General features: G+C 37.3%; 1 protein-coding gene across 1 annotated transcript in view; it reads left to right on the top strand.

Moving 5' to 3' along the window:
• LOC108910006 (furin-like protease 2) overlaps positions 1-14,555 on the top strand; it is a 103,707-nt gene extending 89,152 nt beyond the window's left edge. Inside the window, exons 5-14 of the mRNA XM_023454760.1 lie at positions 3,258-3,427; positions 6,373-6,651; positions 7,475-8,171; positions 10,117-10,304; positions 11,555-11,711; positions 11,997-12,268; positions 12,329-12,573; positions 12,846-13,083; positions 13,143-13,315; positions 13,503-14,555. Coding sequence (XP_023310528.1) covers positions 3,258-3,427; positions 6,373-6,651; positions 7,475-8,171; positions 10,117-10,304; positions 11,555-11,711; positions 11,997-12,268; positions 12,329-12,573; positions 12,846-13,083; positions 13,143-13,315; positions 13,503-13,673 — 2,590 coding nt within the window. The 3' untranslated portion in view covers positions 13,674-14,555. The remainder of the gene's footprint in view (positions 1-3,257; positions 3,428-6,372; positions 6,652-7,474; positions 8,172-10,116; positions 10,305-11,554; positions 11,712-11,996; positions 12,269-12,328; positions 12,574-12,845; positions 13,084-13,142; positions 13,316-13,502) is intronic.
• Positions 14,556-15,222: the final 667 nt, after the last annotated feature.

The following is a 15,222-nucleotide window of genomic DNA, read 5'->3' as shown; positions in this document are numbered from 1 at the left end:
GGTCCGCAAATGCGTCATAAGGTTGCTATGGCGATTCAAAGATTGCACCGGGATATAGGTTTTATTTTATATCTCTGGAACCGTTTCAGATAGCCATCTGAATTTTGGCATATGAATTGCCTTTAATAGTAGGTACTTTTCAGTGTTTTTACTAAATTATTATTTTAATCAGGGGCGTACCGACAGGGGAGGCCTCGATTTAATTTGTTCACATTTTTATTAAACGTCATATTTTTGCAGTTTTCTTTAGAAATTCTGATTCCGCGGTATAAATGACATAAAAAAGGTATTCTTGTAGAAAACCTGTCAGGCTAGCCGTTTTCGAGAAAATACTCTCCAAAGAAAATAGTGCATGCATGGTCGCCCAATAATAAAAATTTCTACATCAAAGTAGGCTTATGTCGGTGCTAAGTTGAAAATGGAAAAAGGTCAAATTACTGTAGTTACGGTAAACGAATTTGACATAAGGTTTAAAAATAAAGTTTATTCGATTATTATTGTGTTAATAACAGTGTAATTGAAAAAAATCATTGTTCTCGTCTTTCAAAAAATGCCGGAATACTCTTTTGCTGAAATGGCCGACATGCACTTCATGTATGGCAAAGCAAACGGTTGTGCTTTGGAAGCTCGGAGGTTGTACCAAGAAACTTTTCCAAATCGCCAGCTTCCTTCTGATAAACTGTTCAGCAGTTTACATCAGAGATTAAGAGAAACTGGTAATTTTACGCCAAATAAGAGAGATTGTGGACGAAACCGTACTACCCGAACGGCGCAGACAGAGGAAATTGTTCTACAACAGATTGAAGCTAATCCAGGTAGTAGCACCAGAAGAATTTCAGTACAAACGAATATTCCCAAAAGTGTTGTATGGGAAATTTTACACGAGGAACTTTTGTATCCATACCATTTGCAAAGAATTCAAGCGCTAAAACCTCGGGATTTTTTGCCTAGAGTGGAGTTTTGTCAGTGGATGCAGATGAAATGCCATCAGGACCGTCATTTCCTCGATAAAGTCTTGTTTACAGACGAGGCAGGATTTACGCGTGAAGGAGTGGTAAATTTTCATAACAATCATATTTGGTCAGATGAAAATCCTCACGCGATTTTCGAAGCTCGATTCCAAGATAAGTTTTCCATTAATGTTTGGGCAGGTATTATAGGAAATAGGTTACTAGGACCATATGTTATGCCGCATCGTTTAGATGGGCCCGCATACTTACATTTTCTACAAAACACTTTACCAGTTTTGCTCGAAGATTTGCCTTATGGATTAAGATTAGAAACATTTTTTATGCACGATGGGGCTCCAGCCCACTTCAGTTTATTAGTTCGACAATATCTAAATCAGACTTATCCAGATCGGTGGATTGGACGAGGTGGACCCGTAGCTTGGCCTCCCCGTTCGCCGGATCTTAATCCGTTAGACTATTTTCTATGGGGTTATTTAAAACACTTAGTTTATTCAGTGCCTGTTGACAGTGTACAACAACTGGAACAAAGAGTCATTCATTGTTGCCAAGAAATACGGAATATGCAAGGTGTTTTTCAACGAGTTAAACGTTCAATGAGAAATCGTTTAGCCAGTTGCATTGAAATGAATGGACATCACTTCCAACACTTGCTGTAACTAAAGAAGTAACATTCAGGTTTAATAATAAGTCACTAGTATTATTTGTTTCTGTATTGTTCCCTGTTTTTTTTTTAATTATAAATCTGTTTTCCATTTACCGTTTCTTTTTTATCACTATTTAACAATACCTGACAGGTTTTCTACAAGAATACCTTTTTTATGTCATTTATACCGCGGAATCAGAATTTCTAAAGAAAACTGCAAAAATATGACGTTTAATAAAAATGTGAACAAATTAAATCGAGGCCTCCCCTGTCGGTACGCCCCTGATTAAAATAATAATTTAGTAAAAACACTGAAAAGTACCTACTATTAAAGGCAATTCATATGCCAAAATTCAGATGGCTATCTGAAACGGTTCCAGAGATATAAAATAAAACCTATATCCCGGTGCAATCTTTGAATCGCCATAGCAACCTTATGACGCATTTGCGGACCTATGTTCATATGAACTTTTCTTCATAGTTTAACATGTAGAATCACCCCTAGAATTATTCGAACGGTATTTCCGGACACCCCGTATACTATAAGGTAAAAATGTTTAAATTTATTACCGATATTGCAAAATAGCATTAATGGATGAAAAAAAGGCAAAATTCAATTCTAAAACTTGTTTCCTCTTCAATATTCTTCCAAAATGCATAGGTTCCAAGATATAAGTAAAAAACTCAGATAAAATAGGTATTTTTTTTAAATTTTTTAAACATTTTTGCAATTTTGAAAATGTTCCGGACCTCACCCAGATCTAGGAATCTACACTTTTATTATGTGAGTTGTACTGATGGTAATCCAGAAAAAATTAGTTTGCTCCCTCTTACTTCCAAGAAGTGGGATATTTCGACAGATCCGCCCTGATCTACTATTAATATACATAGTTCTAACAGGTCTTCGGGACACTAAGAAAATCCGAAATGTTAATAATATTTACTTCACGAAAATATTCTGAACAAAATCGTGACATGGTTTTAATTTTTTTATCTATTCATTTATTTTTAAAAAAATTTTTTCGTTTTCATTTCAAGTGTGGTAAACTGACCAATAGCCAACTTGCATGAAAATTTAATTTCTAGTAAAACTATATTATGTAGTCTTAAAATTATGTAAAAATTTAAATTTTGTAACGTGATCAAAAACTCATTGTGACGTCATTTAGTGCGACAACTTGCTTCTCATATAAATATAATATAATCAAATTTCTTTTTAATTTCTTTACAATAGTTTGTATAGAAAGTCGATATTCAGAATTATGTAACTGGTTCATAACTTTATAAAGTACATCAAACAGGCCAAAATGACCTAGTTTTATTTTATTTAATAAAGAAAATAATAAGTTTAATTTAATTTTTTTAATAAATATTCAGTTAAACCGAAAAACTTATAGTATTTTAGCCTATCTGTGTAAAGTGTTTCAGATAAACTTCTGTCAAAAACTTGTATTAACACATTTTTATTTCTGAGATCGAAAAATTTCTTTGTACAACGTCATCTACAACAATATTATAGCGTATAGGAAAGGCCGCTGGGAATGTTAAATGGAACACCCAGTACATTATTTCTTTTTGTGTCATAAGTTTCGGCAGAGATAACACTAGGGGATATCAAAGTGTCATTTCCGATTTTCTTCCAGGTATAAGCCTTGGTATTTGGAAGAATGCTCTTCAACTCTCGCCACCACCTACAGCTCAGGAACACCGGGACACGATAAAAGCGTCGCCACAGTCGACATGGACGCTAGACTACGTCCTGATCATATCTGCACAGTGGAACATACGGGTACATCGGCATCTGCTCCTCTAGGTAAGTTTTGTTGAGTGTCCAAGGAAATACAGTGTTTAGCTATTATAATGATAAAAAAGTCCTTCGCATGTTTTGTTTTCAAGAAAACTTCATAGGAAATTATTTTAAAACCATAAAAAGAAATAAGTATCTAATGTACTTTCTATACTTTTTAGAATAATGCATATATAGGCCATCATGTCTTAAGCATATCTAAAAGCAGCCAAATTTACAACTTCTCAACTAAATTTTCAGTAACGCGATTACTCAATAACCTGCAACATGCGACATTATTCCGGTAATATTAAAATATTTCCAGTGAGAGTAGCATTAAATTTCAGCCTCTAGATTTAATAAATTATGTTGTCATAAATATTGAATGTACGTGACTCCCCCAATTTTAAAACCATTATGAAGTATCTAGTCTGTTCCGAAATAATTGGATAAATTGTAAAATAATTGCATTTTAGTTGTTTCGTAAAACTGAACGATAATAATGGATTAAAATTGAAATTGAAAGAAGAAAAAAGACTGAGACTATCCTTTTCCGAACACATTATTCGTTTGATTTTCTACAACTTTTAATGTCATATTCAAATTGAAAATAAATTGACCTGCATGAGATTAACGTAAACAAAAATAACAGAAGAAGTTGCATCGTCACTAACACTTAAACATGCACTCAAATAACATTATCACGAAAACTAAATGAGATAACAACAGTCCAAGAACATGCGGTTATAGAAGAGGTTATGCGCAACCCAATGCTGCCAACCACAAATCACTAAATATATCCATTAGCACGTAATTCAAAAAGTTCGATTATGTATACACAACTTCAAATTATTCGAAGCTAATCTAAACCAGGCGGGATCTGTTTTAAAATACCCATTTCTGGATGTTTTATATAGTCTCGCTAATTTTTGCTTTAATGGCTCTAAAATGATATAACAAAACATATGCGCGCGCTTCAAAACGTGTGCTAAACTTATTATTAAACAAATAGTGAGAAAAATTGAAAAAAATTCCATTTTTTTTCTCTTTGTTTCGACACAGTTCAAAAACTATTCATTTTAGAGACAAATTGAAGAGGAAAAAAAGATTAGTAATTAAATTTTACACATGATAGACCTATTTTCAAATAATAAAAGACAACATAATTATTGCAAATATAGCAAATATAGCAAAAACAACAAAAAAGTGAAAAAAATTACAATATTTTAGCGGTTTTTACAAAAATAAATGTACTTATATTATAGGTAGGATCTTCATACTTGGCCAAAAAAATCTTTTTGACATAATAAAACATCACACCAATTTTCGTTAAAATGGGTCCGGTAGTTTTCGAGTAATAATTTTGCAATTCAGATTTTTGAAAATAAATTGAAATTTTTGTAAATTTAACAGCTTAAATTAAGACTTCTAGATACTTGAAAATCACATAAAAAGGGCACTCAAACTTTAAAATGCGTCCAGAAAAATCGGAATCCGTTAATTAGGAGAACCGTGGTAATTGTTTATAAAGTTATTCTATTTGTCTATAAGCGCAAAAATTACGCATATCTTTAAACAATTACCACGACTCTCCTAATTAACGGATTTCAATTTTTCTGGACGCATTTTAAAGTTTGAGTGCCCTTTTTTATGTGATAAAATTTTCAAGTATCAAGAGGTCTTAATTCAGCCTCAGTTAAATTTGTAAAAATTTCAATTTCTTTTCAAAAATCTGGATTGCAAAATTATTACTCGAAAACTATCGGACCAATTTTAACGAAAATTGGTGTGATGTTTTATTATATCAAAAAGATTTTTTTGGCCAAGTATGAAGATCCTACCTATAATATAAGTACTTTTAAGAAAATCGCAAAAATATTGTAATTTTTTTTGTTGTTTTTGCTATATTTGCAATAATTATGTTGTATTTTTTATCTGAAAATAGGTATATCATGTGTAATATTTAATTACGAATCTTTTTTTTTCCTTTTCAATTTTTCTCTAAAATTAATAGTTTTTGAACTGTGCTGAAAAAAATGGAAAAAAATGAAATTTTTTTCCAGTTTTTTCACTATTTCTTTAATAATAAGTTTAGCACACATTTTGAAGCGTTCGCAAAGTTAAATTACGTTTTGTTATATCATTTTGAAGCCATTAAGGCAAAAATTAGCGATACTATACAAAACATCTACACCAAAACAGATCCCGCCTGGTCTAATTGTAATTTTCTCGCCCTCCAAAAGTTCATTTTATTACCACCCATCATTTTTAAACCTAACAGTTCCTATACAATACTATTCCTGTTGTTAATAACGAATCCTTTTCAAAGTTTAAAAGTGACTTGAACGTCAACACCCACGACTCCATTCTTCAAAGGTACAGATGCGAAAAATAAGCCCGATTCGGAGCTTTCCCATCTGGGAACCGTAGACGAATCACGTGCTGTAAAATGCGACTGTATCAGCATCAAAGCAGAGCATAATGAAAAGTCGCGATGAATTGATATTCGCACAACCGTGAGGACAATAATACGACATTTTATTGATTGGGATCGTGTTTTAAATTTCGTGTAAGACATAAAATCAGGGATGCTTAGTTCACGCATTAGTGTACATTTTTGCTTTTATTCTAATTGAATACAAAGAACTAGTTATAGTAATCATTAGATGGCACTGGTGCTACTACATATACCTATAAATAGGTGACGCAAATAACAAATATTACTGTTAAAATTTAATTATTTAGTCAAAACAAATCTAGATCTTTGACAAAATTAGGTCACTACATCAGAAGGATGGTTCACCGAGCACTAGATGAGAACGTTATTTTGATTTTACGTAATCTATTTCCCTCGTTCGTTAAAATTGTGATTTTCTAAAACATGCTGGGACACGTCGATTTTTATTTTTAAACTATCATTTAGAGATGTAACTCGCGGCGAATCTGTTATTTACAACTTTCCGCGCTTGCAGCCGCCGGCATATGCGCCCTAGCCCTAGAAGCCAACCCCACGCTGACCTGGAGGGACATGCAGTACCTAGTGGTGCTCACTTCCAGGCCAGCTCCCTTGGAAAAGGAATCCGGCTGGATCGTAAACGGCGTACGGAGGAAGGTGTCACACAAGTTCGGCTACGGCCTGATGGACGCTGGCGCTTTGGTTACTCTTGCCGAGAAATGGACCACCGTACCGCCCCAGCACATCTGCAAGAGCCAGGAGATCGTCGAGGACAGGCAAATCCAGCCGGCCTATGGTAAGTCACGAAATATTAGATCATCACCGCCTATAATTATTACAATTAAGCCTCTCGTCATAAATGTGAAGTCAACCGGGGAAACTAACCTCCGTTGCCTTTCGTAAGCATCCGGAACAGGGTCGAATTTTGCTTAAATTTAAACTGTTCAAGGTTTAATTTTGTTGATGTTTGGTTTATTTTGGATTAATTTAATATGTACAGCACCGATTGGTCGCTGAAATGGTTGAAGAAGGAACAAAGAGTAGAAACATACCGTATTTTGTTTAGAACTTTATGACTTTTTAATATTACCTGTTTTAACTTTCCTAAATACATTCTTATCTACTTTAAGTAGTGGCAGAAATATAGTTCAACTAAACTACTAGGTCAATATCATAGGTGATTATTGATAATGACATTCAAATTAAATACTTACCTATTTAAAAAAAATAGTAACACATAATTCTTCGTAAAAACTTGAAGCGGTATTAAAAAATATATATTTCACATAGGATTAAAAACAGATATTTTTTTCTACGTTTTTTTAAAAAGTAAAATATATTTTAAAATATAAATTAGTTTTATTTACAGTTAGTAACGTATTAATATAAATTATTAAATTATTTTCCACTTAACTTTGCACAATGTAGGTTAACGCAACGCTGATAGTGCACTAATACAACTTACCACGCTAATTCCGGGTGGCCTTACACCGCCCACAGAGGAACACGTACCTAATATTATCCCTAAAAAAGTGACTCCCCCACTTAAACTTACCTCCTGTACAAATATTACCTGCAATGTATCTAGAAAAGTGGTAAGAACTGTGTCAATTCCACAGGCACCGCTTTGGACTTCTTCATGGACGTCGACGCGTGCAGCGGCACTCTGAACGAGGTCCGCTTCCTCGAACACGTCCAATGCAAAATCTCCCTCAGATTCTTCCCTCGCGGCAACCTAAGGATCCTCCTAACCTCCCCCATGGGCACCACCTCCACCCTCCTCTTCGAGAGACCCCGCGACGTCGTCAGCTCCAACTTCGACGACTGGCCGTTCCTCAGCGTCCACTTCTGGGGCGAGAAAGCCGAGGGCCGCTGGCACCTGCAGATAGTCAACGCGGGCAACCGTCACGTCAACCAGCCCGGGGTGTTGAAGAAGTGGCAGCTCATCTTCTACGGCACCTCCGTGAATCCTGTCAGACTCCGACCCACCAACGGGGCCAGATCCACGCCTTGGAAGTCTCCGCTGAACACCTTCACCTTCCCCACCCAATCCCAACCTGTCACACAGGTTACCGACAATTTCTTCGATGCCGACGTCTACAACTTCGGGAACGTCTACGCGTTCGCTGGTTCCGATCCTGAGGTGGCCATAAGTTCGTTGGATGGTAAGAACACGAAGGTGCGCGATAACGTTAACAACAACGTCGATGCGGAGGAGGAGACCAAGGAGAACTGCGACGAGCAGTGCGACGACCAGGGCTGCTTTGGAAGGGGGTCCACCAAGTGTATAGCTTGCAGGAACAAGAGGATGGACAAGTAAGTATTTTACCGTAAATCTTCAACAGTATTATTGAAAATTCTTTGCAGGATCATGTTGAGTAATTTGTTTAAATAATGTTATTCTTATAATTATTGTAAATGATCTATAACTCCAAATAATAAGCCATTAATTCTCAGCATCTAGACCCTGCAATAAGCGTGCGGAAAATGCGATTCCATGGGCGTACCATTTTAGAGCATAGACCTTATTTTCACATAATGTGGCCATTGCATATAAATGCAGTTAAAATAATTTTAACTTCAAGCGGTAGTACGAGGCGACTACAGCTCGATGATTGACTGAATTAAATTTAGGTCGCTACAATCGAAATTTAGTGAATACCGCATTAGACTTTTGCCCGCACTACCTTTATCTCTCTCGCACACATCTGTGCGGTAGCGGTTTGTATTGGCAAAATACAGTTCGGACGAGTCCATCTGTTTATGAAAACTGTAAGTAGTAGTAAAAGTTGTAAAAAAACGTTTTGAAATTAATATTTAAAATAAGGATCTACCGAAATCTTTTCAAGAAGCAAAATTCGCAAATTTGAGTTTATTGGCTGCCACATTTAGAAATATATGAATACGCGCTGTTTACGAATTGGTGCCAAGAAAAGCGTGTAAATAGTATAAAAGAACAGGTATTTTTGGGATGTTCTCCGGAATTTAGCAAGGTTGTAAGTCAAATACACAGTGGTGAAAATACTAAAAATCAAAAATAATCTGGATATAAGTTCGAGTTATCCATTTTTTATTTTTCCGTCGCGTTGTTCTGTTAATGGCAATCGCTTGCGGAAATGTACTACTTTCCGTACTTGTTAGGAAAATAACTATACTGCTTATTATTTTGGACCTGGAGAATAGACAATAATAAATTCAAGTACCTATATTGTCGTATTTGACCTAGCATCAGTTTAATTGTCACAGCTATTTACACAAATACGGTATTAATCCTTATCATTTTAAATAAGTTAGAGGCTTTAAGCATTTCATGCACATTATTTTACTCTTTTACACCATATAATTTAAATGAATATCTTAGGAGTACAAAAAAATTACGGACGCGAGAATAAAATTCAAGCGCCTCGCTTTGCTTGATGCGATCGCCGACCCTCCCCCCGCACCATCTTGCCTACTGTTTAGCTAATAAGCCGAACGATAACGCGCGCGTGATCCTTTAATAAACTGACTTGGAGTGAATAGAGGTGACGACTGACAACTGTGTTCTCTTTCTTGGTGTTGTTGGAAAGTTATAATTGCGTTATAATAAGTTATAATTCGATATTTTAAGGTCACATTTTTGTTTTGTATTTGTTGTCTTTAGGTAGTCGGAACATACATAGATTCTTGCAAACATACTTTTATTTAATTGAGTTTTAACAATTTGTTTGTTTTTTTTTCTTATTGTGAATCATTTAAAACCTAGTCGCATTTTTGTTTCGTGTTTGTTTTCTTTAGGTAGTTAGATACCTAACTACTTACTTATTAATTAAAATTGATAGTCCTGAACATAGGTATTTTAATTTAATTAATTTTGTTTTCACATTGTTGGTAGTTACCTATATTGTTTTAAATTTAAAGGTTTTGAATTTTTAGTTTTGAGTTCATTTGTTGTCTTTAGGTATAGATATATCGTGAATTATTTTAATATTAATATTAGGGTCGCATTAGATGAAAGATGATTGATTTTTTGTTGTTACGATTTAACTCAAAAACTACTCAACCAATTTTACCGAAAGCTACATCTCCTTGGAGTAACATAAGCTATTTTATATTTGCCCGTGCGAAACCGGGGCGGATTGCTAGTTTACGTATAAACAGACATGCCCTGTCTACGTTAGCAACCTCAACATAAATGACGATTGCCATAAAATAGCTTTGTGTCATCGCAATTCTATTTCACCACTCATTTTATTTATTATTTATTTATTTTTCATTGTAGGACGTGCGTGTCGTCGTGCCCGCCGAGGAGCTACTCGGACACCCAGGGCATCTGCCAGCCGTGCCACGAGGCCTGCGAGACGTGCACGGGGCCCGATCAGAAGAGCTGCCTCACTTGCTCCCCAGGGCACGTGAGAGTTATCGATCTGGATATATGCCTGCAACAATGCCCCGAGGGGTATTATGAGAGTAAGTAGCCGTTTACGGCCGTTATCGGGACGTTTTGTTGGATAACAGGTACGCTCCCGGTCCATTATGGCTTATTGAAGGTGGAAGGTTTTCTATAATTCACCCGGCGGTGCTCTTACGGGTAGAAGTGGGCGATATTTTGCTTTCGCGGACCGTTATTAAGTGTGAGTGCTATTTTTTATAGATAATATTATGAAAATGAAACATCGATATCGTCCTAGAGCGTTTTTACTACAGGCAACCCTATAATGGCGGGAAACTATGTATATATTTATGTTTTTAATTAGTAGAAATTCTCCTAGAAGATTTTTTCAAATTAACTGGAGACTTTTAGAAGTTATTTTGATAAAAGAAAATGTACCAATGAAATATATAAAAAAAAATCTGAAAATACTTCAGAATACTGCGAAAAACTTGACATTTTACGAACTACTATAATTACCTCAAAATACTTGTAAATATTCCAAATACCTTACAACTTCGAAATACATCGAATTATTGTCAAATCTTTCGTGAATCCTTTGAGATCATTGACCATAAGAAATTGATCTTTGATCCTACGTCATTGACGTTTAGCTCTAAACGATTGACCTTTGGTGTCCGGACATTGCCCTTTTGCCTCCGGTCGTTGGCTTTTTGTCACCAATCATTGACTTTCTGTCACTGGCCATTAACCTTTTATCTCCGGTCATTGACTTTTTGTTTGCAGTTATCAACCTTTTGTCTCCGATCATTGGCCTTTTGTCTTCGTTAACCGATATTTGATCTCCGATAATTGACCTTTCTCTGATCTCTATTGACCTTTGACATTCGGTCACTGACCTTTGGATTTTGTGCTCCATTAACTTGGCCTTTGATTTTAAAAAATTTTTATGCATTCCAGAACTTGTTTGGTGTACTTTAAAGTCCCATCAATTTAATCCAGTTTTTACCTCCTTTAGAAAAGCTCTCTTTTGAAATTGTTATGAATTTTAAGACTGTTTTGAAAAATTTTGCTTTACTCTGAAGTTATTTTACACATTTTCAACCATGGTGATACTATGTTGATACGTTTGAAGGTGTTTCGAAATATTTTAAAATAGTTTCAAGATATTTCGACGTTATAGAGAGGTTTTCAAAGTCTTCGACGTATTTAGAATACTTCGAAATTTTACACATACGTTATTTGGAAAAGAATAAAAATAAATGTGGGTTCTTCACGCACTCGTACATCGTAGTAGCTGTCTACACTGTAAACCCTCCCTTTCCAGATTTCGCGGACAAAACCTGTATCCCATGTCACCCGAACTGCGCCGGTTGTCAGGACCGCCCTGATCGTTGCACAAGCTGCGACCACCACCTCCTGCTCTACCAGAACAGATGTCTGGCTTCCTGTCCTACAAACACGTACGAGACCGATGACTACGGGTAAGTACATAATTCCGTTGGTTTGCTCATTTAGATAGTGTTTTACACAATTTTATTGCAATCGCAAGGAGTCCCATTGCACGAATACAAGGTTTATTTATTACCACATACATTATAAAACCTCACAACCGACACGTCATCAAGGAATGACGTCACTATTAGTGGTTTAGTTAGTCTCTAATGCTAAGTGACAGAAGCCGACACGCGCTTTGTTCGCTTATTGCAAAAGCAACAGAAGTTTATTAATTTAGTAAAAAATTCCTTAACAATACACTTTCTTTGTAGGTGCTCCAGCTGCCACGAGTCCTGCGAGACCTGCAGCGGCTCCAACAGTTCCCAGTGCATCTCTTGCCCGTTCGGACACTTCTGGCACGAGGGCCGCTGCGTGAAGGAGTGTCCCGCCCACCACTACGCCGACACGTACCAGCGTGAGTGCATCGAATGCCCTCCGGGTTGCAGCGAGTGCAACAAGACCACCTGCATCTCCTGCCTGGACGACTGGAAGGTCAACGCTAAGGGCCGGTGCGTGTCGCAGAACAGCGACCGCTGCGACGTCGGTAAGTCGATTCCTACGACTCTAGAAAACGAATAACTAAATCTTCCCTGACTCGTTTCAGACCAGTATTTCGATAGCGGCAACTGCAAACCCTGCCACTCCACCTGCGACTCATGCGACGGGCCCACGGAAAAGGCTTGCCTGTCGTGCGCCAGTCCGCTCATCCTCCAGGGCACCAAGTGCGTGGGCAAGTGCGACAAGGGCTTCTTCAGCGAGAGGGATAATCAGTTGTGCGAGCCCTGCTTGCACACCTGTTCCAGATGCTTCGCCAAGACCAACTGTACGGAGTGCAAAACCGGCCTACAGGTATGCCTGGAAACAAAAATTATCTTGCTCTGATACCATTATCTTCTTTCTTACTTGCGTATAACAATAGAACGTTCTAAACGCGTGCGCTGAGGCAGAACATATTATCGGAACACTATGCGAAATAAACAGCACATTACAATATACATGCAAAGAATACCCGAAAATATTCTATCAGATTAGGAACTTATTGTTGACTCTGCCTACTAATTTGGCGGGTATCGTCTTTCCTTAAACGATTTCGAATGAAGACTGAATGATTTTTTTTACAGCTTCAGAGCGGCGAGTGCCGTGCCGCCTGCGCCACCGGGTACTACAGCGATAAGGGACTGTGCATGAGGTGTTACATGAGCTGCAAGACCTGCAGCGGGCCTGGACCGGACCAATGCGTGAGCTGCCCAAACGGTTGGCAACTGTTATCGGGCGAGTGCAGGCCAGACTGCCCGGAAGGCTACTACAAAACCGAATACGGGTGTCAGAAGTGCCATTACTCCTGTCGAAATTGTGCAGGTAAATGACTAACTTTCAGCTAAAGGCAAAGCGTAAATTAAACGAATCGTTTATTCCAGGTTGCAAAATGCAGGAGGGCAAGAGGAAGATCAACGTGGAAGCATTGCTTTTGTCTGCGCAACCCGTATCAACTCTCCAAATAGTGAACCCCTTCAACTTTATCACCGGAGTAGCAATAATCGCGTGCTTGTGCATAATTATACTTTTCATCACGATCTTCATCATACTTCAGGTAAGAGATATATACGACTGTAAGTAAAAAAAAAGTTTAGAGTTAAATTTCACACTGGATGTCGTAAATGACTACTGGCAAAGTGACATAGTAGGTTCGAAATCGATCTCTGGTGATTCTACTGTTGGTCTTTCTCACAAAATCATTAGTAAGAATAGCAAATGTTACATTGTGATCGATCTTTCAGCGGAACAGCATGCAAGTGCAGCAGAGGGGCTACAGCAGGGTGTCGATAAAGAAACCGAAGGTCACGTGCAACTACAACGTGGTGGCGGTCAGCGACGGCGACTCGAGCGACTCCGACAGTTCAGAGGGCCACAACCTGATCACGCCCAAACCTCAACGGACTGCATGTTGAGAAACAGTAGAATGAAATTCAAGCTATAGTGTAAATAATACAAAAACAAAAATCTGTCTTCATTGTTCTCGTGTCGTTTTTTACTTACCGATACCGTTAGGCCGAGGAGGCTGCGGCGATCCACACCGCGACTTTTCCCCGCTCTCCCCCACTCTTTCTCCCGAGAACGGTTACATTTAAAGGTAAGCAAATTAAAAATTTGGCGGGCGAAATGGAGGCCGCGTGGATCGCCGGAGTTTCCGGTTCGGCAGTTTAGTTGATCGAACATAAATAGATGTACCGCCTAAGTATGTAAATATATGAAGTGAACCCCGAGGGAAGCCGGAAAGTTAACCATGATGTACCAGAATCCTAAGTGTGTCTATTGTTTTAAAGTTACTGTAAGGTACCAATGAAGACAGCTCAATGTAAAAAAAGTAAATTTTAAGAAGCGAAACTTAAGTGCTCTTGATATTTCATGTCGTAAATATAGTTATTTTTAAATGTACACTTTGTATATAATCAATATAGATAATTGTTTCAATGTTATTTATGAAATTTTACCATTTATACATCCAGAATTATATCCTATTTGTAATTTTCGGCGATATATTGATTTCTATATATTTTTTTTAATTGTGATGTCGGCGGATATTTTTGTGTTGCGTTTGGGGACGATTCGGAGTCCTAGAGCGCGAGATTTGAAATGAATACATCAAGGAATATTTTATTCTTTTTTCCTGCACGTTCTACGGCAATGGAAAAGTTCTGTTCGTTTCGGACGAGTGCTCTAGTTGTACCAAAAAATATTGCTGTAGAGATTAATTTTACCTAGTTTCATTTGTTCTGTAGTTCAATTGAAGATGATTTCTAAAGTTTTTAAATAAATTGATTTTAAATGTGCGCTCTGGTGTTTTATTCTCTCATCACCCAAAAAATCTTTTTGAGATACGAATTGATCAGTAACTTTTAATTTTCCTATACTGAGTATTGCTAAACCGCTTAATCTTTCTTGTCTCACTGCCGTTTTAATTAATTTGAAAATGTCTCGAAAAAAATTTTTTTTAGTACTACTGAAGCTAAACCAGTGGTTAATCTCAAAAATTATTGTATTCAAGAAATTGTACGTTCTGAATCTTCGGTGTTACACATTTGTTGATGTTTATGCATTAAAAAAAAAATATTCACCTTACTCTAACCGAGTGGCGGCTCGTGACATTGAGAATAGGTGAAGCATGTATGTATGTATGTATGTATGTATGTCGGAGGGTGGTGGAATTGTTTTTCCACCGCGGCACTTAGGCCTTATTAGGCCCCTTGTACACCCTCCTTCATTACTCGGGTACTTTTCTTCAAACCATCCTATTTACTACACGGGTGGCTTGGTGGCAAAGTCTCGTACAGTTTATGTATGATAGCATGGTCTTGAGTTACAGAGATTTTCTTTGCTCTGTTCTCATTATCATTTATCGGGGATCACACGCATGCGGAAAATGATGGGCGACCCAGGTTTCTGGTAGACTGCCACAGCCACGACCCCGAGCCTGCCTTAGGTCACCCATCCAAATTC

This window comes from Anoplophora glabripennis, unplaced genomic scaffold, assembly GCF_000390285.2.
Source record: "Anoplophora glabripennis isolate ALB-LARVAE unplaced genomic scaffold, Agla_2.0 scaffold407, whole genome shotgun sequence".
Lineage (NCBI taxonomy): Eukaryota > Metazoa > Arthropoda > Insecta > Coleoptera > Cerambycidae > Anoplophora > Anoplophora glabripennis.
Note: the sequence above shows the minus strand (reverse complement) of the source record. Positions and strands in the feature narration are given on the sequence as shown.